Source organism: Anas platyrhynchos, chromosome 2 (assembly GCF_047663525.1).
Source record: "Anas platyrhynchos isolate ZD024472 breed Pekin duck chromosome 2, IASCAAS_PekinDuck_T2T, whole genome shotgun sequence".
Lineage (NCBI taxonomy): Eukaryota > Metazoa > Chordata > Aves > Anseriformes > Anatidae > Anas > Anas platyrhynchos.
In genome coordinates this window covers 142,572,857-142,596,223 of record NC_092588.1, presented here as the reverse complement: position 1 = coordinate 142,596,223, position 23,367 = coordinate 142,572,857, and the positions used below count along the sequence as shown (strand labels likewise).

The 23,367-nt window shown below is 37.4% G+C and overlaps 1 protein-coding gene across 1 annotated transcript; it reads right to left on the bottom strand.

Moving 5' to 3' along the window:
• Positions 1-951: 951 nt before the first annotated feature.
• YME1L1 (YME1 like 1 ATPase) lies at positions 952-21,175 on the bottom strand. Its single transcript, XM_038174547.2, has 19 exons — positions 21,001-21,175; positions 19,078-19,209; positions 16,427-16,589; positions 15,441-15,539; positions 14,535-14,644; positions 13,173-13,323; positions 12,972-13,079; positions 12,114-12,196; positions 11,001-11,091; positions 9,488-9,640; positions 8,191-8,323; positions 7,915-7,977; positions 7,295-7,407; positions 6,776-6,931; positions 5,956-6,107; positions 4,806-4,932; positions 4,636-4,709; positions 3,912-3,998; positions 952-2,740 (listed from the first exon to the last, which is right to left on the bottom strand). The coding sequence occupies exons 1-19, from the start codon at positions 21,028-21,030 to the stop codon at positions 2,597-2,599; spliced, it is 2,169 nt and encodes a 722-aa protein (XP_038030475.2). The 5' UTR covers positions 21,031-21,175; the 3' UTR covers positions 952-2,596.
• Positions 21,176-23,367: the final 2,192 nt, after the last annotated feature.

The window sequence follows — 23,367 nt, the reverse complement described above, 5'->3', positions numbered from 1 at the left end:
TTAATTTCCAGTACAAACTGAAAGTCCTGGTGGTCTGGCAAAAGTTCCCCAGTGACTGGAAAAAGGGAAAGTGCTCCCATTCTTAAAAAGGGCAGAAGGACAGACCCAGGGAACCACAGACAGGTGATCCTCACCTCTGTGCCTGGGAAGATCATGGAACAGATCCTTCTGGAAGCGATGGTAAGGCAAAACAAAGACAGGTAGGTAACTCGAGACAGCCAACGTGGCTTCACCAATTGTGCGTGGTTCATCTAGTGGCCTGCTACGCTGGAGTGACTGCATCAGTGCACATGGACATCAACTGTTTAATATCCTCATTAACATAGGTGGTGGGATTGAGTGTACCCTCTGCAAGGCTGCAGAGGGCACCAAGCTGAGTGCTGCAGGTGGTACTCGAGGTAAGGGGTGCCATCCAAAGGGATCTGGGCCAGCTGAGAAGCGGGGCCATGTGAACCTCATGAAGCTCAACAACGCCATGCACAAAGTGCTGCACCTGGGTCAGGGCAAGCCCAAGCATCAGAACAGACTGGGGAATGAGTGGACTGAGAGCAGCCATGTGGAGGACTTGGAGGTACAGGTCAATGAAAAACCTGGACACAAGCTGGCAACACGTGCTCAAAGCCCAGAGAGCCCCAATCATATGCAGGGCTACATCAAAAGAAGCACAGCCAGGCATCACAGGAGGCTTCTCTTGCTCTGCTCCACTCCCATGAGACCCCAGACCAAAAATTCCTATCGAAGTCCCATTACTGAAGCGTGTATTGAAAAAGAGGTTTGAATTTCTAGGGAGAATGTTCCCTAGAAATATCATTAGAGAGTGAAGTTTTGCCATAACTATTAAATTTATTTACAGGTTCAAATGTTTTATAATACCTTAGTTTACATAGTAGGGAACTTTGTATTACATTTTGTAGCAATATACAGTGATAAATAAAAGGAAAAAAACAATACTCATAATTAAATTTAACCTTTATTATTCCAAAAACAGATGCCAAATATGCAGTATATTTCTGTTTCCAATGGCATATTTCTAAAATACATGTACAACTGTAACTAGTCAGCCTAGGCATTTGGTATACTGTTTTATAACGTTTGGAAGTTCTCCCACGCTGCACGGGGATGTCACTACGCTAGCTGACAATGGAAAAATAAGCAAATAGAAAGTTATCCTAGTTTTGAAAGAAAAAAACGCATGTGATCTTAGTGGAAAACTAGGCTATAATCAAGCATTACACCCAGAAAATTCTAAAATATGTTAACTCTAGTTTTAAATGTAGTTACCGATTTCCATTCACACTTATTGGCACCGGCCCAACTATTTTCATCTCCAACGACGTTAACCTTCAACATTAACGTAATAATAAAGGCCTTCTCTGCGACAGAAGTTTATATTCCCAGGAGTCTACAACTAATTGTACAGAAAGATTATGATAAAGTTGTGTTACTCCTAAAAACCAGTTCCATGGGATCAGAAGAATACTGGCATATAATTGCTAGCAATCACTTCTACTTGATTGGAAACTGGTTTTTATTATGAGCCTAGAATTTCCAGACATTCCTTGTAAGGGTCGGAAAAGAAGTTGTATTTCCCTAGTTCTACTGAACAGGACTGGGAATGTTATTTGAAACACATGCTTCAAATGTTTTCTGAGCTACTTTCTAGTGAGCAATATTGTCCTCTTTGAAGAAATTCTTTGTTGGATTATCAAACGCTCATACATAGTATTAGCAGAAACTAATTCTGTAGAATCTCCAGCAGTATAAAAGCATTGTTATCAAATCACGTCCATCTACTGCAGTAATAAAAAATTTTTTAAGAATCTTGTCAGCAGCACATCAGAGGTTACAGGTATTTCTCTTATCCCTGCCATGGTTCTGCCCAAAACATGGTCCAAAGAGGTTTAGACATGTTTAGCCTGTTAATGGTTTTGCATCAAAATTCCTCTCCCAGCCATAAGTGTGTATTCTAACCCCAAGAGCACTGAGAAGACAATCACTAATATTTTAGTCTAACATGGAAATCTCATAATTCCCTTTAATAGAGATGCACTCTGTAGCTGCTTCACTTATACGGATATTCTGTTACATTTTTAAGTAAGTTTTCTTTAAAAGTGATCTCTAACCTCAAAACAGATTATGTAGTCTAACACTCATACTACTGATTTACTTGTCAATTCGTCACTACCCATAAAACCTTCCCTATTATATTACGGGGTTTCACTTCAAACACACCTGCTATGGTGTGACCCAGGAGCCTACGCCAAAACACACCAGTATATCTGCACATTTTTCTTCTCAGCTTCAACACGATTGACAAAACCAAACCACTGAATTCAACCCTGAGATTTATCTTTCTGAATAACTTCTTGTGGGAAGAGTAGATGGAGCAGAAGATGAGGAACCTGTTTTATTTTTGTGTCTTTTTCTGATGAGACACAATAGATAAGTAACAGAAGCTCACAAGAGACAGAAGAATCTTACCATGTCACTAATGCCATACACACATCAGGAAGGGAAAAAAAGCTATGCTGCGTAAGACTACTGCATTGCTAGATGTACATTCTTCAGATTATCAGTTACTGGATCACACAAGTCATCATCTTACTTCTAGTTTTTTTCCCTCCAGAACAATTTGGATCTCTTTGGCATCCAAAGTCTCATATTTCAGTAAAGCTTCTGCTAAATTCTTGTGTTCTTTTGCATGAGTCTTCAAGATGTTCTTTGCTCGCTCATATGAGTCCTGAAATTTAAAAAAAAGGAAGGTAAAAGAAGGTTATTAAACTTTAGAACAAAAGTAACAGCAATATTCTATTTAAAAAGTTGTTTCTGGGTGAATACAGCTTGTGTTTAAAGCTGTGCCTTACATAGCACAGCTACCACAGCTCCTATCCCACAAAGATTTAAAAGCTAGCTGCCATAGTTGCTCAAGAAAACATAGCTGTATGCCACCTTTGCATTTTGCAGAAGTTACACCTGAAAATAAAATCCAGAGACAAGCCTGAGTATTTTTATATATGACATAGACACTTACAAGATCTGAAAAGGCACTTATCAAATATATTAAATGTTACATTATGGACAGTGTTACAGCATTCAAGAAATATTCCCTCAAAGCTTGAAGTTTTCAAAAGGTCATCAAACTCTCAAAGTATAATGTACTTCACAAAGCTGAGAGGTAGCCAACCAGTTATCAGTTGCTTCAAGTAGAAACACACTGGCAACATTATTAGCTTCGATTTTAACATTTAGTTCTACAGAGACAGACCAAGTCAGTTCAGAAACAGCTTCAGCAAAAAAAGTTTTTAGTGGTTTAGGTGTTATCAGATATAAATAATTCTCCCACCTGTACCAAACTAATTCCAAATACCAGAACAGAGATCTGGAAGTGCCAAGATAATTAAATGATATAAACTTCCCTAAGCATCTGATTCTGATGCCTGCGTGTAACAGGATTCCCAACCAGATGACACTCTGAACTAATATGGCCATTTCTCTGTTTCTACAGAAAATGATTCAGCTGCAAGTTATGAAATGTGGGAGGAAAAGACAACATCAACATCTGTTCCAAAAAAAAAAAAAAAAAACACACAAAAAAAAAACATCCACACCACTAGTTTTTTCCAGTGAATTAAATAGGCAAAATACAAATCCTTGTGTTTACACAAGAGGAAATGCTAAGGAACATACTAAGAACCCAACACCATCAACTTGTTATCCACTGCTCCTACATGACGATTTACAAAAAGCTTTGATATGAAGAGATTCAAAGTTGCAGCTACATTAAGTACTTGGGAATTACTTTCAACCACCTATGTTCTCTCACTAGTACACATTACAAATTCAATTATCAAGTGAGCTGATGCTCAAGTCCTCTCAAAAGAAATGCGTGAGACTGAAGGGAAGAATCTTACCCGCAGAAGTGTTCTTACTTCCTGTTCAATTGCGGACTGAGTTTCAGGGCTAACTTTTCCGGTGTCAGTATAGGTCATAACACCAAGCTAAACAAACAAACAAACAATCTTTTTGCCACTATTGCAATATAACACACAAACTACGCTGTAAGAGCTTCAGCACCCATTTCTTATACATGCAAACAAATAAAACAGTTAAAGAAATGTTTACTGAAGTGTTTGCAACAGAAGCAGCAAAACAAGAAGCATCTTCACGAACTGCATAGTCACTGCAGAGTTCTGTTTCCATAGGTCATAGTACAGAACCTTACATGTTTTCTTATTTAAAAAGAAAATCAAAGAGAAAGCAAGAACTTCGGACTGCTAGCACTTAGCAGACAATAACGACGACTAAAGAGGTTTCTTTAAAAGTATACAAAACTCAGTATTTGCCTTCTCCCTGCCCTACAGGTTAACAGTATCCTCAATTCTAAAAAGTTTGGGTTTAGTTTTTTTTCTGTAGACTTTAAAAAGTTTCAAGGCCATTTTGAGGTGAAAATCTTTCAAGCTGATTTTAAACTGTCAAATGAACAGCTTTTCTCACTGAGTTCTCTATAGCAGGGCCAATCGTAAGGCCTGAGTTATCTTCTTTTTCAACAGAACTACTTTGCCTTTTATCACTGACAGCCAGTTACACTGCATTTCCGTGTGCCATATCAGTATTTACAACGGGATGATGCGCTACCTTCTCACTCATTCCAAATCTAGTCACCATCAGTTTTGCAATTTTAGTAGCGTTGTCAAAATCACTGGAAGCTCCTAGAAAGCAAACAAATTTAAGTTAATTACTGACAGCAAGTTAAACACGTCTGCCCATAAGCTCTGATCAGAGATTCTAACTACTGATCAGCTGACCTGTTGTGATGTGATCACTTCCAAATATGAGCTCTTCCGCTACTCTTCCTCCCATGCAGACATCCATCTGTGCAAGCAACTGAGATCTAGTTTCACTCCATCTGTCATTTTCCGGGAGCAGAGATACCTGGAAGATACAGAACCATGGTCATGAAACAGAAGAAACACTGAAATAAATCACAGAATTGTCTAGGTTGGGAGAGACCTCCAAGATCACCAAGTCCAACCTAACACAAGTCCTCCACTAAAACATATCACTAAGCTCTACATTTAAACATCTTTTAAAGACCTCCAGGGATGGTGACTCAACCACTTCCCTGGGAAGCCTAAAGTATTCTTGTTCAAATCCATAGAGAATACAAATGCAACAACATGAACGCCCTGGGCTGCCTACGAGGCTATGCACTCATCAGGTTTGCTTAGGAAGTGCTTGGTCTACTAAGTGAAATAGCTTCCTTTGAGCCACCAGCATCACATAAAATTACGCTACTTAAACCTTAAAATTAAGCTACTTAACACCAGAAACAGAACAATCTATTCTATCCATTTCTCCTTGTTCCCTACATTTGGGTTGAGCACAAATTAACTTCTTGCCTGGAGGATTCAGACCAGTGTTTTTCTTTACCTGAACACATTAACTTGCATAAAGTTGAGAAGAAACTGACATAATGAAAACCAGTTCTTCTATCCTGACAGTAGCTACACCAAGTACTTGGACAGAAAGCGAAAAATATCTATGCTAGAAAGAAGGTGACAATTAGGTTTTAAAAAAAGTCACATAGGACAAAGAACAACTTGATAAAGTATGTTTGTATTAAAAATACAGGTGAGCAGTGCTGCTACTTTTGGGTCCTTTAAACATTCTTTAAAGTCTTGCTCTTGAGTGCTGTTTTATGTTGAGTGCTGTATTTATGCAGCAGAATCAAACATTTCTTTCCTCATATATTTGAATTATTATATAAGCAAATGTGATCATATTACAAAATGAGGAGAGATTTGTATTACACAGAAAAGCCAGCTTTCCAAGCCTAAACTGAAAATTTCACTATATCCCAACATGCATTACAACTTAAGTACAACAAGAGCATTGTTAGCAAATGTCTCAACAACATTTAACAGTACATCAACAACAAATTCTAGAAATACCCACATGTCCGAGTGTTGTTCCTCGTGTCATGATCGTAGCCTTGTTGATTGGCATTGCATCCTTAGTGTAATACGCAATGATAGCATGGCCAGACTCGTGGTAAGCAGTGATGGTTTTATTTTTCTCATCAATTTCTACACTTCTCCGTTCAGGCCCTTAAAGGAAGGGAAGCAAACTCATTCATACAGCTGACCACCATGATACGCAGATTATACATACTCAAGAGTACAAAGTAGCCGTGGAACAGCATGCAAGCAAAATCTAAATCCTATTTTAAATCCAATCATTTTGCACTTAACGAGTGGTAGTTGATGTCTAAAATAAACATGACTCTGCAGTCATGCTCCTTTTAAAGGAGTACATCAAAATGAATTCAAGTATCTAAGGAAATCCCATCTCCCTTTTCAAGCATGAACAGACCAGATTTTGGTCTGAATCGTGCAGATGTTCCAAGTTTTGTGTTACTACATGGCAACTTCGTTGCATCTAGCTCTGGATTTCTGGTCATCTACTCTCCTCCACTTATTCCTAACAGAGGAATAGGAGCAAATCAAATCTGCGTCTTGTCTTGCCTCTAGGCTCAAGTACAACATGCATCATTTTTGACAGAGTATCAAACAAGCCTTAATGAATGTATTTAATACTAGCTTGAATATACTAATTAGCCCCTGTTCTCAAATGTTATTCAGAACTAACTACACAGAGGATTTTTTTTTTTTTTTTATAAAAACAACACCAAAAACCTTCCTTCTTCCGTAAAGTTTTAATCACACAACAAAATGTACTGTAACATATGTATGTCTTTTGTATATAAAAATCCTACCCATTAGAATTTTGTCCTTGGAGAATTCTAATTCTTTCATGGTTACCATATCTTTTCCATCAACAGCTGCCTTTAACGCAGCTTGATTTACAAGATTCTCAAGCTCTGCTCCAGAAAACCCTACTGTGCCTCGTGCAATTATTTCTGGATCAACGGCTGTGGGGGAAAAGAAAGAAAGTCATTAGGGACCATATTGTTCCTGAAAAAAACTTATATAATGAACAAGGAATGATCAAATTCTGAACATGAATCATTCTTTTAAAAATTGTCTGTTTAAATAACAACTTTCAGCTTTAGAAGAAATGAAGCTTAATGCTTAAGATACTATAACCCTATTGGGGGATGGAAAAAAACTGCCTCAGAAAACTGTCATAACACTATGTACTAGACAATTCTGTTTTTTTCTGAGGTACATAGTAAAGACAGTACTGCTACTGAAATAAAGGACTAAATATGTCAGTGGGTTGATCAAGTATGAACAGTTATATGAAGAGATATTACAATAGTGTATTTACTTACATTGATCATACTTTATTTTGTTTAGGTACCACTTCAAAATTTCTGTACGACCTCTTACATCAGGCTTGGGAACAGTAACTTGCATGTCAAAGCGACCAGGACGTATTAAAGCACTAAAGGAAAAAGATGATTTAATATATTGGCTTAAAAAAGTCACGGTAAACTGTTACTAATAGATATGAGGAAGACAAATCCATCTGATCTTTCTAAAGACATCTACAAAGACATGTCTAGTGCGCAGACGCAAAGAACGCGTTTTCCTTGTTTGTATCTATAAAGTCAGATTAAAGTTTTATTACCGACCAATTTTAAGTGGTTTTGCATTTGTAAATACGGTAAACTACTATTGTCAGCAACTACTAAAATGCCTGGTAAACAAGGAAAGTAACCAGTCAATTTAAGTAGAAAAACTTGCAGAAGTTTTAGATTTTTAGAATCAGGTTGCTTATTTCTTGAGATTTATTTCAACAACCTTTTAAGTGCCAATATTCAAACTTTTCCAAGGGAAAACAAAACTCCAGCTGTAACACTGTAATACTTGGAAATTGTTGTGGAGTGAGGTTTTTCTTTTTTTATTTTTAATACACATACCATAAAAATGATTAATGCATTATACTCACTTATCTAATGCTTCAGGGAAGTTTGTTGCACCAATAATGACGACACCTTCATTAGGTTTAAAGCTGTATGAAAAAAAGGCCAAGAATGTGTTTTTATACAGAATGAATTACAGAGTACTAGAAAGCGGTCACAGATCATTTTAAATTTATATCCTTGAAAATGTTTTGAAAAGTTATGAAAAAAAAAAATCAATGGCGTCAAAGAAGAAAAAAAATCATGCAAACATTCAAAATACCAGTCAGCACCTTCTATGCCCTCAGAATCGAGATATTTACCCATCCATTTCGGCAAGAAGTTGATTAATGGTCTGTCTTGAATATGGATGCATCGGAGACTCAATTCTCTTCCCACCAACAGAGTCCAACTCATCAATAAATATAACACACGGTGCATTTGCTTTTGCTTCCCCTGGCAAAAGAAAAATAGCTGAAAGACACTTCAACCACACAAAGTAGGAGAACGTGTATGATGTAATTTAGGATTCTTGTTTTACATTCTTGTTTAGATTCTTGTTTGCCTATTACTCTTGCATTATGAAGTGTTATAGCATCACCAGAACCATCCCAATTTTAGCCTTCCAGAATGAAATATATTTTTGAAATGAAGCAATGCAAAGAAGTGAGTTCTTCCTCTCTGTATATGCTTGTATATTCTAATGGTAAAAAAAAAAAAAAAATATATACTAGTGGAGTAGATTAAGAAAGCCATCCTATCTCCTACCAATCCATACAACAGTTTATTTAATAGGCTCAGGTACAAAACATTAACCTATTAAATAAAAATAATATCAAATGCTATGGGTCCTATTTTTAACTGGCTTATTTTAATATAGCGTGCTTTTTATCTGACAGTGAAAAACACCACCCTCTAGCATACCAGTATTATTAACAGAAAGAGAAGCACATTTTAAGGTGCAAGACATCCACTACATTTTGATCCCCTTCCACATGAAGAAAGCCACATTTCTTCTACAAATGCAAACCACCTTCTACATTATCAGTGCCTGACACTCAGTCCTAAATGTAAGAGAAGTTGGACTTTCCCCCAACACCCTTTGTATTATTACTTATTTGACTATTTAAAACAGAAAACGTGTTTAGATTGATAGTTTGCATAGGAGAGACAACTAAATTTTATCATAAAGTGCATTATTCAGGGCCTGTTGATGGGAGTGCAAAAGGAAACCTGAGGTGAGTGCTACACTGTGATGCTATATTAAAGCTCTAAATCAGGAAAAAAAAAAGAGAGAATATAAAACTGAGGGAAATTCCTGAAATGGTTAACACTATTTTTATCTTAAATTTTAAATATTTACTTTAAATTTACAGTGATTTACATTTTACAATAGCTAAATGACAAATTAAAAAAATCCATTTGGTTTATAGAACATTACAGCTGTGATTAAATAACTTCTCAGAGTATTGTAAGAGTTACAGTTTTTGCTACAATTGCATTCTGCCCACCAGCAAGTTTCTACAGTTAGTTGCTGCTCATGGAAATCTAAGTCACGTACACACTGACTACTTGATCTTGCATGTTAAAAGATTTCAAAACCACAAATACTTCACGTACTGAATAGGCTCCGGATGCGACTAGCTCCTACACCAACAAACATCTCATCAAACTCTGACCCAGATGCATAATAAAATGGAACATCAGCTTCACCAGCTACAGCTCGGGCAAGAAGAGTTTTGCCAGTTCCAGGTGGTCCAACTAACAAAATACCTAAAAGAAAATAAATAAGAGAAAAAAAGTCATCAACATATTAAAAACACCAAAACCACATAGTCTTACTATACAGGTATGGGTCTTCCATGCATTAAAAGAAATTTACATTTGCTTCAAAAACTTAACATCCTGTTGCAGATCCTGCTCATTACTTGCAGTTTGAAGTAGTTTCCTTTAAAAGATCTAGATATATTCTGAACCACATTTAAACAACGACAAAAAAGTCTTGTAAGACTATTGAATAACAGCACAAACCAGAATTATTCCACAAAGTTATCGCTGAGTTTAGCAGCAGAATCCCTAATAGTCTATTCTTCATATTGGATGTTTATCAAGATAACATAAGTCTAACAAAAACATAAGAAAGGATTTAGTCTATTAACAGCAAGAGGAAAGGAAAAAGTCATTCCTGTCTGCCACCTGACCTGGGAATGTATGTCACAATATATTTGTCAGATTTTCAAGCACATGAGAAAAATCAATTATGGATAATCACCTACGTTTTGCTTAAACATTAAAAGGTTATCAGCAAGAAACTGGGGTGGGGAGAAGGTGATGGAATTTGTCAGATTCTTTTTTCAAGATTAACTAATTTGAAGATTTTTGAGACCTTTTTTTGCTTTATCTTGGGCAAGCATTTAGATTAAATTAATGTTACACATACTTATCAAATGAGATAATGTAGAACAGAATTTAAACTTTTGGTCACAGGAACCTATTAACTTTAAAAAAATATATCCTCCTATGGACACTAAAAGAAAGAGACCTAGAAAACCTAGGGCTACATCAAGTTCTGTTCCAAAAGTACATCAATACCTGCTATACATAAATTTATCAGTAAATATTTTTGAAATACTATGTGTGTTCAGTGACACGTCAGATACCTCAAATCTTCTGTAAGAGTGGTGACCAATTTTTACACGTAGGGAAACTGACAGTAAGACAGAAAGCATGCAACATAACTGCCTTAAACAAAGAAAACACTTCATTTAAGAGTGTTCTCAAAGAAACTTTCACAATACTTTTTGAAGAGGCATTTGTTCCTCAAATAGTTTAAACAAGGAAATCTACTACCACTAACATTTTTTTCTTACTATTTAATAAATCAAATAACTGTTTAATGTTTAAACAAATAAATGTTTAATGATTCATTTAAACATTATTTTACTATTTACTTTATATTTGGGGAAAAGTAAATGAAACAGTGGTATTTATTATCAGTTTGGTCATATGCTTTTTTGATTCCCCAAAAGAAAAAAATGCTCAGAGATAAGGTTGTAAATTAGTCATTCAAAATAGAACAAACATAGCCATGGCTACAAATGGATTTTCACATCTGCTGAGCAATGGTTCTTACCTTTTGGAAGTTTACCTCCTAGTACGGTAAATTTATGTGGGTTTTTCAGGAATTCTACAACTTCCTGCAATTCTTGTTTAGCTTCTTCAACCTACATAGTGAAAACATGCCAAGAAATATCAATAAACATTTATAAAATACTCCATCTTTTTTGTAGATAACCTTTGTATTAAAAGACTCAGACAAGTTTATTTGAATAAAAATACATAGCAGAAAGAGGAGATAAAACTGTATCACAATTTGTGTTGATACAAAGTGTCTATAAGTTAACCTGTTTCCTACAACCCTTTATATGACTCAGTAAAGAATAAAGTTAATAAAACAAGGAATAACTGAACAGTTCAAGACCAGATCTGACCAACAAGGTAAATACGGAATCAAAAGTCCTGTGTCAGTATATTAGACTAATTAGTTAAAAAGACAAAGCTATACATTCATTTAAGGGGAAGGTCCTCATTTTGCTACCAACAGCCAAAGAAGAGTTGAACAGAAATAAAGATGAACCTACATACTTATGGCTTGACTTTCAAAACTCAACTATCTGCTATTCTAGCCTTCAAAATTTAACAAGTTGAGAGTGCACCTTTTACAAAGTATTAAATGCCTCAAGGATATAAAATAACATTAGAGTACTAAAAACCTCCCTGGTGTTGAGTAGTCAAAATATACATAAGGCTTCTTTCTCAAGCACTCAGGGTTAAGTATGTGAAAAAGCAATTACCAGGTCTTAAAACTGAACTGGTTTTCTTTCAAATACAAAACAAACACACAAAGTCAGAGAAAACTATAGGTTATGCCTTGGAGAAAAGTTGGTATGAAGTTCTACTTCGATTCAAGCACCTTGAGAAAGCTTGGGGGCAGGGAGAAAAGCAAAGCAATCAAGTCAGTTACTCAAGATTGCACTGCTTCTCTACTTCACAAAAATGGCAAATGTTATTCTATTATTCATATCTTTGTTCATTTTAATTTGAAGATTTCAGGCATATCCAAATATGAGAGATCTGTCTTTTAAAACAGTTCGTAAAAAGAAGTTCCTTTAACAGGGTAAGGCATTCTTCACGCTCACAAAGATGATTCAAAAAGAATTTTCACACGATTAACTTTTGAACTTACCCCTTTCACATGCTCAAAGGTAACATTTTTCAGCTGGATTGGATCAACTGCTGCATCAAAGATACTTGATGTTCGAAAGCGTACTAATAGCAAACAACAGAAGAGGAAGAGCAAAATTTACACATGAAGTCATTTTGTTCCAAGACTGTAATTTGTACATGAATGCATATGTTAAGCCTCCACCTTTATATCTGGCCTTTTAAAAAGCAATGTTTCCATTTACAAATGTAAGCAAGAATAAAATATATTTTAAAAAACCCTTTGAAGAATTTTCGGTTAATTCAGTGGTAAGTGCTTTTAGGTCACTTGTAGCGCAGAAAGCTCTGCATCCAGAAACAGGTACACAAAAACAGTTTGCCCTCAATGTTTCTGCACATACCAAAATCTTCATGAGACCAGATCACAGCTCAACACAAAACTGAAGTTCTCCATTTGCATTAATTCAGCCTTTGATCATTCTTGTATTTCCACCAGATTTTTCATGATGGCAATTGGCCATGCAAATACCAACTAGGCTGTGACTACAAATAAAAATCAAACCATTTTGCCTACGCTGACCTAGGTAACACATCATCTAAATTCAAAGACAAATACGATCTATGAACAACCAGACTCCTCTGCTGGTTCCATGCAATTATTTAATTAAAAGAATACAAGAATACTAAAAGCTAACTTTGTATTCATAAACATTTTGTAACATTACTGTTTAAAAGACTGTAGCCAAAAGCAGGAAACAACTTTTTCATTAGTACACTGAAATATTATCCTAAATCAATCATGTCAAAACACATTTAATTTGAACTAAACCCACTGGAAGTACAATGCAAGTAAAAGAGTTTCAAAAGAAAGTTAACTTACCAGCATCAGAAAAGGAGCCTTTCCCAGGTAAAAATGAGGAATATATAGCAAGATAAAAACAAAGAACAAAGAGAAAGAAAGAAAGCAAACGTGATCTTCTCAAAGAATCTGCAAAAAGAAAACAAAGAAAAATTTTAAAATAGGCTGGGATAAACCACTTTTTGAATGCAAAAACAAAATACATGAACTAAAACAACTTACCGAGTGTTTTTTGCAGGAATACCTGTGCTTTCAGAAAGCCTTCTGCAAAACCAGTTTTAAAAGCATCCTGGTGTGCCTCTGGGATGTTTTTTGTTTTCATTAGCGTATCCAAGTTCTCAACATCAATTCTTCGCTTTCTCAGGATAAAACCCTAAAACGATTTCCATAACAATGTTGGGGTAAACTCAGTTTTGATATGTATTTATTTATACTTATTTATTTACTTATACTTATTTATTTATACTTATTTATTTACTTATACTTATTTATTTATACTTATTTTTTTTGATATGTATATTATTTATATGTATTTATTTATACTTATTACCTTAACAGCATTGTTGAGGGGGAGAAAGAACATCTAATTCAGGTGGTGTGGGATTAGACAACAGAGGGTAGTAGTTTGAGCATTAAATCACTGTGGTGCCAGCAGGGTCATCCTGATTTTTGCTCTGAGCAGATAATGTTCAGAGCCCCAAACAACAGACATAGCCTAAGACAGCCTTGCACACAACTAGCTTTGTATGCAGAATTCAGTGGGAGTTATTAGCTTAACCTTCTTCCTTCATGAAATCAACTTAGGTTATTTCCAAACATGAAGTATCTTCAAAGTATAGTTTTGATAGAGCTTGGTCACCCTACCAAATTTAAGAGCAACACTGCATGGAACTAGCTCTTGCGTATCTTCATTGTATACCTAGACCATAGGTTAAATCATGTATGCCTAAAAGAACGGGAGAGTTCAAAGAAATTTTAAACATAAAACAAGAACACTCTTTAATTAGCCTGACTTCTGTACAACCAATTAGAAGCAAAGAGTGCCTCAGTTAGTTTGGTTTTGATAAGTGCCTGGCTACCCCAAGTCTGGAGAGTCAATTGCTAAATTAAATGTATACAAGTGAGTTTTTAACCCGTCAAAACATCCACATTAAAATTTCTGCACCTTAAACAGACAGTTGCCACAAATAAGTCTATCCTTAAAGCACCAATCACATGCTGTATTACTTTTTTTTTTTAAAGTTAAACTAATTGTATTCTTGTTTCAATTAATGCTTCATTTGACTCCAAGCTATTTTAAACACAGCCACAATAACAGAATACGGATAATTTCATTTCTAAATCAGTGTTTTCACTTTTAAATTACTACCCTAAAAGTTGAAACTATCTTTACAGTCATGGCACATGAGGTAAATTGTGTATTAGTGAGAAAATGGTATGTTGTCATTTACTTCAAGCTTTAGAGTTAAGAAACTTTTTTACAATAGTAAAACAGAACACTTTTGGTAAATTGTGGAGATTCATTCAAGAGAAAGAGATGGTCTATAAAGCCCTATACAACCAGATAATGCTACTTGTATTTACCTTCAGAAGTGAAGGAAGTGAGTTCTTTGTTTCGGTGAATTGCTCAGATGTTGATTGCAAACGTCTTGCTCTTGATCGCAAAGTCTTAAAGCTCCGTGATTGTATGTAAACTTCAAAAACAGAAAGTTTAGAACTATCCATTACTACCACTACAATACTAGTAATAACCAAAAAATACGAAATTTCAAGAACTATAATATAAGAAAGACTTTATCCTGATCAAACCGAATATAATCTACCCAAAATATTCAAGGTAGAAAGCAAAGAGAATTGCAGACAGCAATCTACTTAAGATGCCTGACCAACAAAAAAATCACCACACACAAAATTGTATGAAGACACTTTTGGATCTAAAAGAATACACTGTATAAACCAGCACATTTTAGTTCTGTGTTAAGCAACACTGAACACTTATACTCCAAGCTGTCAAGTATGTTACTTAATGTTTTAGAATGCTTTTTTTCCATAACTTTTTTTTTTGTGAAAATAATCAGGAGCTCACTTTGTGAACTACAGATAATCGGTGAACCCTGTCATTGCTGTCTCCAGGAACAGAACAGATATACACATTAATTAAATCCAAGCATGCTGACAAACATGAAATGTTTGAAAGCTAATCCAGAAGGATAGGAATGAAGATTCATGCTCTAAAACAAGCTTTGTCTAAAAGTTCAGCTAAAAAGGTGCCCTGAAGAGAACTAGAAGGGCTTAGACCTGGTAACATATTGCTCAAATACAAAAAAAGTCTTCACAATTTACAGCGCTAATACCAATTCAAAGGCTCTTTCTGGAAACTGACTAATATTTTCTGGGTTAGTCCTCTTTAAAACAAAAGGGGCAAAAAAAACCCTTCCCAGAATAAAAATATGTTATAAAGAAAACAAAGTACAGTTTAGTGTTTCATACCTGGCCAACACCTAAGGTCTGAACAGAAATTTTGGAGGGGATTAGGATGCCGTCTGTACAAACATGATGAGCGCAAAACACTAAAGACATCCCCAAAACCTGTAGAAATATAATATCAAAATGTAAACACAACCTATGGCAACTAAACATTACTTCTCACCCAAGTTGTTTTTAGTTTCTTAAATATTAATTTTATTTTAGCACAATCCTTCAGGAACCTGTAATTAAACAAATTAACCCATTACCAGTCCTCGGACATCAGTCCTCTGCTCTTCCTCCCAGCTGTAGTACCGCATAGGCAGTATCTCAATCATCATCTACATACTTTTTCTAACACATTTCTGGGCATATTTATGATGCCCTCACTGCCTGTGTTTAAGACTAATCCTAACAAAACATCTTTAAAGAAACGTTTCATTTTTTTTCCCAGCAAATAAATACTCTTAATGGCCAGTTAACAGTCTGCCATCACAAATTCACTTTTCCTTAGTGCTCATGTAGCGTTGCTTCAAACAAAAAAGGAATAGCTTTACATAAACTGGAGATGTTCATGAATGCGTTATGCTAGTAGATGAGCAAAATCTACTTTATTCTATTGGTGAAGCAAACGGGTGACAAAATTCATAGCTCAGACTCATCACTAATAGAATATGTGCTACATATTCTATAGAATATTGTGCTACAGCTGAGTTTAGAAAAATTTAACAACCACCTACTTCAAGTCTGAAATTTAAGAAATTATTCCAAAATTTGGGTTCAAATCTCTAAAGATAATTTTTTAAAATCCCATGATTCAAGAAGCACCACTCTACCGACAGCCTGTACACAATAAAGAAGATAGTAGTAGTCTCTTTACTAGACGTTTTATTAAACACTTTTAAACTACAAGTTATCTACAGCACTAGAAATTAAACTACAGAAGAACAGTGTTCACCTTCATAATTTAATTTTATTGACTCTCATTAGCACTTGACTCCAAAACATACCATGCTTATTTTCAAAGAAGGACTCAGCAGAGACGTATGATGTATGCCACGGCGAAGAGACTTTGTTTTCTGTGTAGTAGCCAGGAAGCAGCCGGTTCACGAGTTCTCTGAACTGGTTAGGTTTCAAATCAGACAATCCCAGATCTCTTAAATTAAATACAGACTGCAAAACAGAGATAAGTGATCAAAATTTACTTAATTTAGATGGGAAAAAATGAGAATAACAAAGTCAATTGTAAAATGTAAGTGCTGCATCGAGCCAAGAAGTTCAGACAAACAACAATTTCATAAGTGAAGAGAACAATGAAAGGAAACAATTAAAGAACATTTGCTATTGTCAATACAAAGTAACTTTTTAATATGCATATGTTGATATTTTCATTAACAGCATACATTTACGGCAAGTAAATTTTCTTCCCAATTCACTCTTTTAATACTTCCCATGGCTGTAGCAGGCACAGGAAAAAAATGCTTTTCCAATTCATTCTCATATTTATGACAAAGACTAGAGAGTGTGAGGGGGGAGATGTACAAGTAATATCCACTTATTATTTCATTCAAGTGGGCAAAAGACAAAATCCCACACACCACCTCTTTTTCTTTCCCTGCAAAAACTTGCTAGAGCAAATTTAGCAGAAACCTGAAGACCAGATGCTTAGAAACTATACCCAGAGTTCAACCTTTAAAAGCCATGAGGTGGGAAGACACAATGAAAGGCAAAAATTTGTACTTAGGAGAGTGTAGGAACTAGGATCTGGAATTCCTTACAAAAAAAAAAAAATACAAAAAAATACAAAAAAGCAAGAGGTAACATACATCTGCTTGAGTTACGAAAGCAGTGATCTTGATTAAGTTATTTTTAACATTGTATTTTTCAGATAGGTATTTTAAAAACATGCTTATGAAAACATTTTTCCTATTGGCTTGGACCATTTAAAATATCTATTAGCCTCTTGATGCAACCTCTGCACTAGACTTCAGGTTTTCTTAACCAAGAAATAACTACATGACGAGCTATTCAAAATGTTTCTGCCATGGAATTTAATTTGGTAGTTAGAACATTATGGATATTTTCATTTTTCCTAAATCATTTTTATGTAAGCTTTATGTTGTTCTACTTTTTAAGATGAAACTAACATGGAGATTTACATGAAAAACACTTGAAAGATGTGAAAAGTTGAAGCCACTTTAAAACAGACATCTAGATGCATCTACTGTATCACCCTACTTGAAAGGGTAAGAAATTATTCTTAAACTATAAACGCAGTATTCTGTTTAAAGACCACTTCTACTCAAGAAAAAAGTACATTTTTAAACACCATTTACACACAATGTGAAGGAGTAGATCAAGCCTTCCTACATCAGCTTAGTAATTGTTTAGAAAATTACTGCAATACTACTGGGGGAGATGGGTGTAAGAAGATTTAAAAAAAAAAAGATAAACCCACAGAAAACTCTACAGAAAATTGTTTTCTACAACCCTTCAGAAGATGTTACTACCCCCGCATAGAGGTTTAACTTCATACTATAGAGACCTCGTGGCCTCAAATAATGACTTTTGCCATTCCGCTAGTTCAACTTTATTCGGTATTACAACTGCACATACTGTGTCAATATTTGGTGATTTTAAAGTTGAGCTTAACCTTTACTTAAACTTAGGTTTATTACAGTCTAATTAACTTGTTTTTAAGAACATCCTTAAAAAATAAAGTTCCTTTCATTGGTAGCATTTTTTCAAATTATTGTTTTCATACTTTTGTCATGACAGAAAGAAACAAACCAGTACATGACGAATTTAAGAGGAAGAATTAAAAGAAAAAAAATAAAACTCTTTAATTAAAGGGCAGATCCTCCTGCTGAGTAGACAGACAAATACAAAACTGAATAGATGAAATATGCTTTTAGTTCCATGCAAAAATCCAAGTCTCCTGCTGAAATCACTTCTTGCCACCAGAAGCAAATACCCCTGTATTCATGAAGAATCACAAAACAAGGATAACAAGTACAATTATGGAATCTGTGCCAATTTCCAGATTTTGATAGTTAGTTGTAGAGACTCCACGTTTTTCCTCACAATCATCTTAGTCATAACGTTGCAAGAAATTATTTGAAAAAAATAGCAAGATCTAACTCTACCTTGCACCCTCTGTATTCTGTGTTTTCAGCATTACGAACAAGAGCTGATGTCAAAAGAAAAGCCCACAAATATGCTCTTTAATCTACCAGAATCCCTCAACAAGTTTTAAGTTTCAGACAGTTTTCTCCAAAGCAGTGATGAAACACTTTCCTAGAACTCAGGCTGAAAAGATAATAGCAGGTTTACTAACAGAAAAGGTATTTTGTTACTTGGCAGCAAAAAGCATTAAGTGGAAACAGATTCTCTCCAGTTTTGTAAGTCATTACTGAGATAGGTACTAGCTGCATTTTTTTCTTATTAATAAAATACAGAATTTTTGTACTATCCTTACCGCCAAAGCACTGACTTAAGTCCTGTCAATAAAGTTATATTTTATCTGTTAAGATTCTGTTGCATTTAGTCCCATTACACTGTTTTTTAAAAATGAATCAAACATGAAATTCACTTAAATTGGCATTACACATATTGAATTCAGTTATAAGCAAACCACATATTTTCCAAAAGTTTTCAGTACCTCACTGTTCTGAGGATCATGCTCTGACGAGGAGTCCCTCTGGGCAGGCTGTAAGGATGCTGTACTGGCAGTAGTAGTGGAGCTTTTTGGTGAATGAAAGGCATTGATAAGGTGACTCAGAGGAACGGTAGCCTGTGCAAATAAAATAAATTAATGATTTAAGTTTCCTTTAAACAATTTAAACATATTTTCATTCCAAACCACAAGTTAGAATTACATATCTAGTACTCTGCCTTTTAACTGAGGATTGCATAATAAACAACATGTTCTTAGTTTCAACACTACAGTGTTAGCTGACACGTCTAATTATAGGGAAGAAAAAAAAAGAAAGTTTAAATATGTGTGACAAATTAGAAGCTCACAAAACTTGCATGAGGAAAATAAAGGCCACGTTTCCTGGTTTTCAAACAAAGAATAGTTGAAGTAAAATAATCACTAGATTTTTTCAAATACAGAAGCAGGCACAGATCATCAACATTTAGGTGACAGAGGCTGTCCTCAATTCACATATAAGACAATGTTCAGTTAAAAAAAAAAGACAACTTCTTATGGATTCTTGCTAGAATAGTAAGGAAACAAAATCGCTACTATGATTAATACTTTCCCTTCAGGAATGTCAGGATTATCCCTTACGATCTCACTTTAGCAACGTAGCTAAGCACCAACCTAGCCTACACAAAGTGCACACGTGCATCACAGTTAATTCTGCAGTTCAGCAACACTCAGTCATCCCAGTGACACCATTTCATGCAGAAGTACAGATGCCCAGGTGTGCCAGTATCAGGGCTCCTCTAGCAGATGACTCTGTCCGCTGTGAACATGGGGTCCAAGTAATTGCAACACTTCCAAAATGCCCCGGTGTCAGCGTGTGTCACTAGGTAACAAGAGCTGGGCTGCAGCTCCTGCTGCTGGAACAGCGCCTTGCCATTCCTGATTAAGCCCCTGCTATGATTACAAAACACATAAAACACCATAGACACGAATACAAAAGACGAAAAAGAACACAGACATAGCTGCATGACGTGAAAAGTCCCTGCGAATCAGTTGTGCAGAGTTAAACTCCGGAAGCTTGCAGTAAAACTATAAAGCCAAAGCTGGCACCCTAATGACTCACCAGGCCTCCTCATGTATTTCCCACTACAAAAGTGCAGAGTGACACATTCCTGAGAATTGCATCACGCCTCCTCTCAATTTCAGGGCACCAGCAAGGCAATTAGCACAGTCCCCACATCTGGAAGGAGCTATCAAAGCCCACAGCGGACACTGTAATGCGCTAATCCCGCTAGCACAAAGCAGAAGAATAAAACCACTGGCTCAGACCAAAGCCAGTGCAACCCACCAGTCCCATCCTACCCCCTGACTGACGAAAGATGCCTTTCCAGTTGCATCCAGACCCTTTCCTATAACAAATAATTAAAGGACTTTTCCTTCACCACCTCACCACATTTCTACGCTGTTTCTTTTTAACTTCCACAGCAACCCGCCACAACTAACTGCACAACTTCGCTTCAGCTTGCACCCCCTCGGTTCCACCCCAAAAACGAGTAATAAGAGATGACACCTCTAAGGTTAGCTCTTCACCTCTGATCCCACGAGGCGACACCGTGCCATCCTCTCCCCTATACCAAGAGGTTTGGGGACCCTTTTCCCCCCAGTACTGAGAGGTCTGTGGGGCTTTTCACCCCCCCGAAATACCGAGTGCTCTGTGGGGCCCTTCTCCCCCACAAGCCACGATCGACACCCGGCGCGGCTCTGAGGGCAGTCCAGCGCCCCGCAGCCCCCTCACGCCCCCCTTCTGCCCCCCAAAAACGCGCTGCGCTCCCCCAGCCGCTCCCCACAGCCCCCAAACACCGCCATCCCCGCACCGCGAAGGGGCAGCGCGGCCTGCGGCTGCTCTCCACTCCACCCCCACCTCATCCCTACCTGAGGCTGCACGGTGGAGAAGGAAAACATCCTCCCGAGGGGCGGCGGCGGTGGCGACCACCACAAGCCCCCCCCCCCGTCCTCCTCCCGGCCCCGGCAGCAGGAGGGCCCGGCTCGGCGGCAAAATGGCCGCCCCCTGCCGCCGCCGGCAGCGCCCAGCCCCGGAGCGCCCTCGGAAGCGGCTGATGGTGGAAAAGCTTCCGGAGCGCTCCTCCCTCACAAAAGGGACGCCCGGCAACCGGCCCGAACCTTCCTAATCTCCTGGGGGCGCTGCTGGCGTCATCTGGAGCCCAAATAACAGGACGGCTGGGCAAAGAAACGGTTACGGAGCTGGGTTGAACGCTGCCTCCAGGCTGCAGCCGTGTGGTGCCCAGAGCGGGATGTGCGCGGAGGGCTGCTCATGAGGGCGGCAGCAGCAGCAGCGTAGCCCCTAGACACGGAGGAAAATCATAGAATTATTAAGGTTCGAAAAGACTTCTGAGATCATCTGGTCCAACCATGCCTCTACCACCAATGTCACCCGCTAAACCATGTCCCCAAGCACCACGTCCAATCTTTCCTTGAACACCCCAGGGATGGTGACTCCACCACCTCCCTGGGCAACCCACCCCAACCCCTGTCTGCTCTTTCTGAGAAGAAATGTCTACTGATTTCCAACCTACATCTCCCCTGGCATACGTTGAGGCTATTCCCTCTAGTCCTATCACTGGTTACCTGTGAGAGGAGGCTGACCCCTAGTTCCCCACAGCTTCCTTTCAGGTAGTCATAGAGAGCAGTAAGGTCTCCCCCGAGTCTTCTCCAGACTAAATGCTGGCCACACGGCCCGCTGGAGCTGCTACATCAAAAACACTCAGGCAGTTAACCTGTTCTTTGCTCCAGGCTGCCACTGGTACCTAACCCTGCCTGTTTAGGCCCTCTCTGGTACCATTATATTGCACACCTATCCGAAGTTCACATTCCCTATTACAGTTGAGTCTACATGGTTCAAGATCAGAAGTTAACTTTGGTATTTAAGGAAAAGGTGTTAAAAACATGTCAGCCCCACAGACAATCAATGGCCAAGGGTTTTGCAAGGTTGTCTGTCGGTAAGGTGACAGCCCTTACAACCACTACCTGCGATGCCATTCTGAAGTAATGAAAATATTTTTCAGGAACTTGGAGTACACAGCATATAGAAAGAAATTTTTACAAATTAAGATATGTATCAATAACCTAAATATTGTTACTCACATTCAGTTAGAATGTAATCTAAATGTTATGGGCACATCTATATATGGCAGAAATTCATCTTTGATGTTGATCTTTTTTCTCTACCTTGTGCTATCTTTCCATGTTCACACCAATTACTTTTGGTTCTTTACTATCATTTTCTTTCTTTCTGAACTGCTGTGAAGAACTGCTGTTCTTCACTGTTGCTCCTTTCCTCACAAAGAGCACTGTTCCACACCTGCCTACACAGATCTGCATCAGCAAAGCCACAGTGCTGCCTCCCCTAGCTTTCGTGCATCTCCCAGCTGCTTTCCACTAGCACTCACAGGATAACAGACGTGTCAGCAAGATGATTTGGTAGAAACCTCACCCAACAATATAAAAAAGGCAATCAACATTCATGTGGATCCACCCCATTTAGTTTTCCACCCAGCTGATATTGCTTCAGGGGAAGGGAGGGTCCTTTCCCAGGCTGGCTCAGTGGAGTAACATGCTGATGGACTATATGGTCCCACCAGGGGTGTGACTATCAGAATATGATGCCACCAAAAGGGGCAATCCCTCCTTGCTGTCAGCTCTGCTTTTCTGATGAAATTGCTGCTGACAAGAGATGACAGCTAAACTAATGCTAAAGATTTAAATGACAAACACAGGCAATGATAAACTGATAACATTAGAGAAAGTTTATTTAAAAGGTTGTTTTGTACATTTGCACATTAAATTCTCACTCCACAAGTACAAGCAAGACTTCAGTGTGCAGTGTCAGATTATAAGTGATATATGCATCTGAAAGAGCGACAAACTACTAGAGACCCATAGTTCTGTGTTAACCTCTTATGGGGACAGCTCTTTGCCAATGCTGAGACTGCAACAGAGCAATTATGATTAGTAGAAATTAATTAACGGCAATGTAAATGCGATGGCAAAATAAAAACAACAGGGTGAAGGATAAAAAAACAAGAGAACAGCTGAGAGCAGTAAAACTGGTAAACACTGATGACCTTAAAGCTAAGAGCAGCAGGCCTCTGCTCTGATAAGGCTATATCACAGATGGCTTGTCAGAAGGCCATACTCTGATAACAGGAGGGTGGCCACAAGGTCACAGTGCATTGCATATGCTATTCCCGTTCCTACTGCCACAACGGGAAGGCAGAATGT

Excerpts from the sequence above, each read along its gene's own strand:
- YME1L1 (XM_038174547.2), bottom strand. The coding sequence starts at position 21,030 with ATGTTTTCCTTCTCCACCGTGCAGCCTCAG. Across the intron at positions 16,590-19,077 it reads ATGATCCTCAGAACAGTGAG|TCTGTATTTAATTTAAGAGA; the intron begins GTACTGAAAACT and ends TCTGTTTTGCAG. Across the intron at positions 7,408-7,914 it reads TTCCCTGAAGCATTAGATAA|TGCTTTAATACGTCCTGGTC; the intron begins GTGAGTATAATG and ends TTTTTCCTTTAG.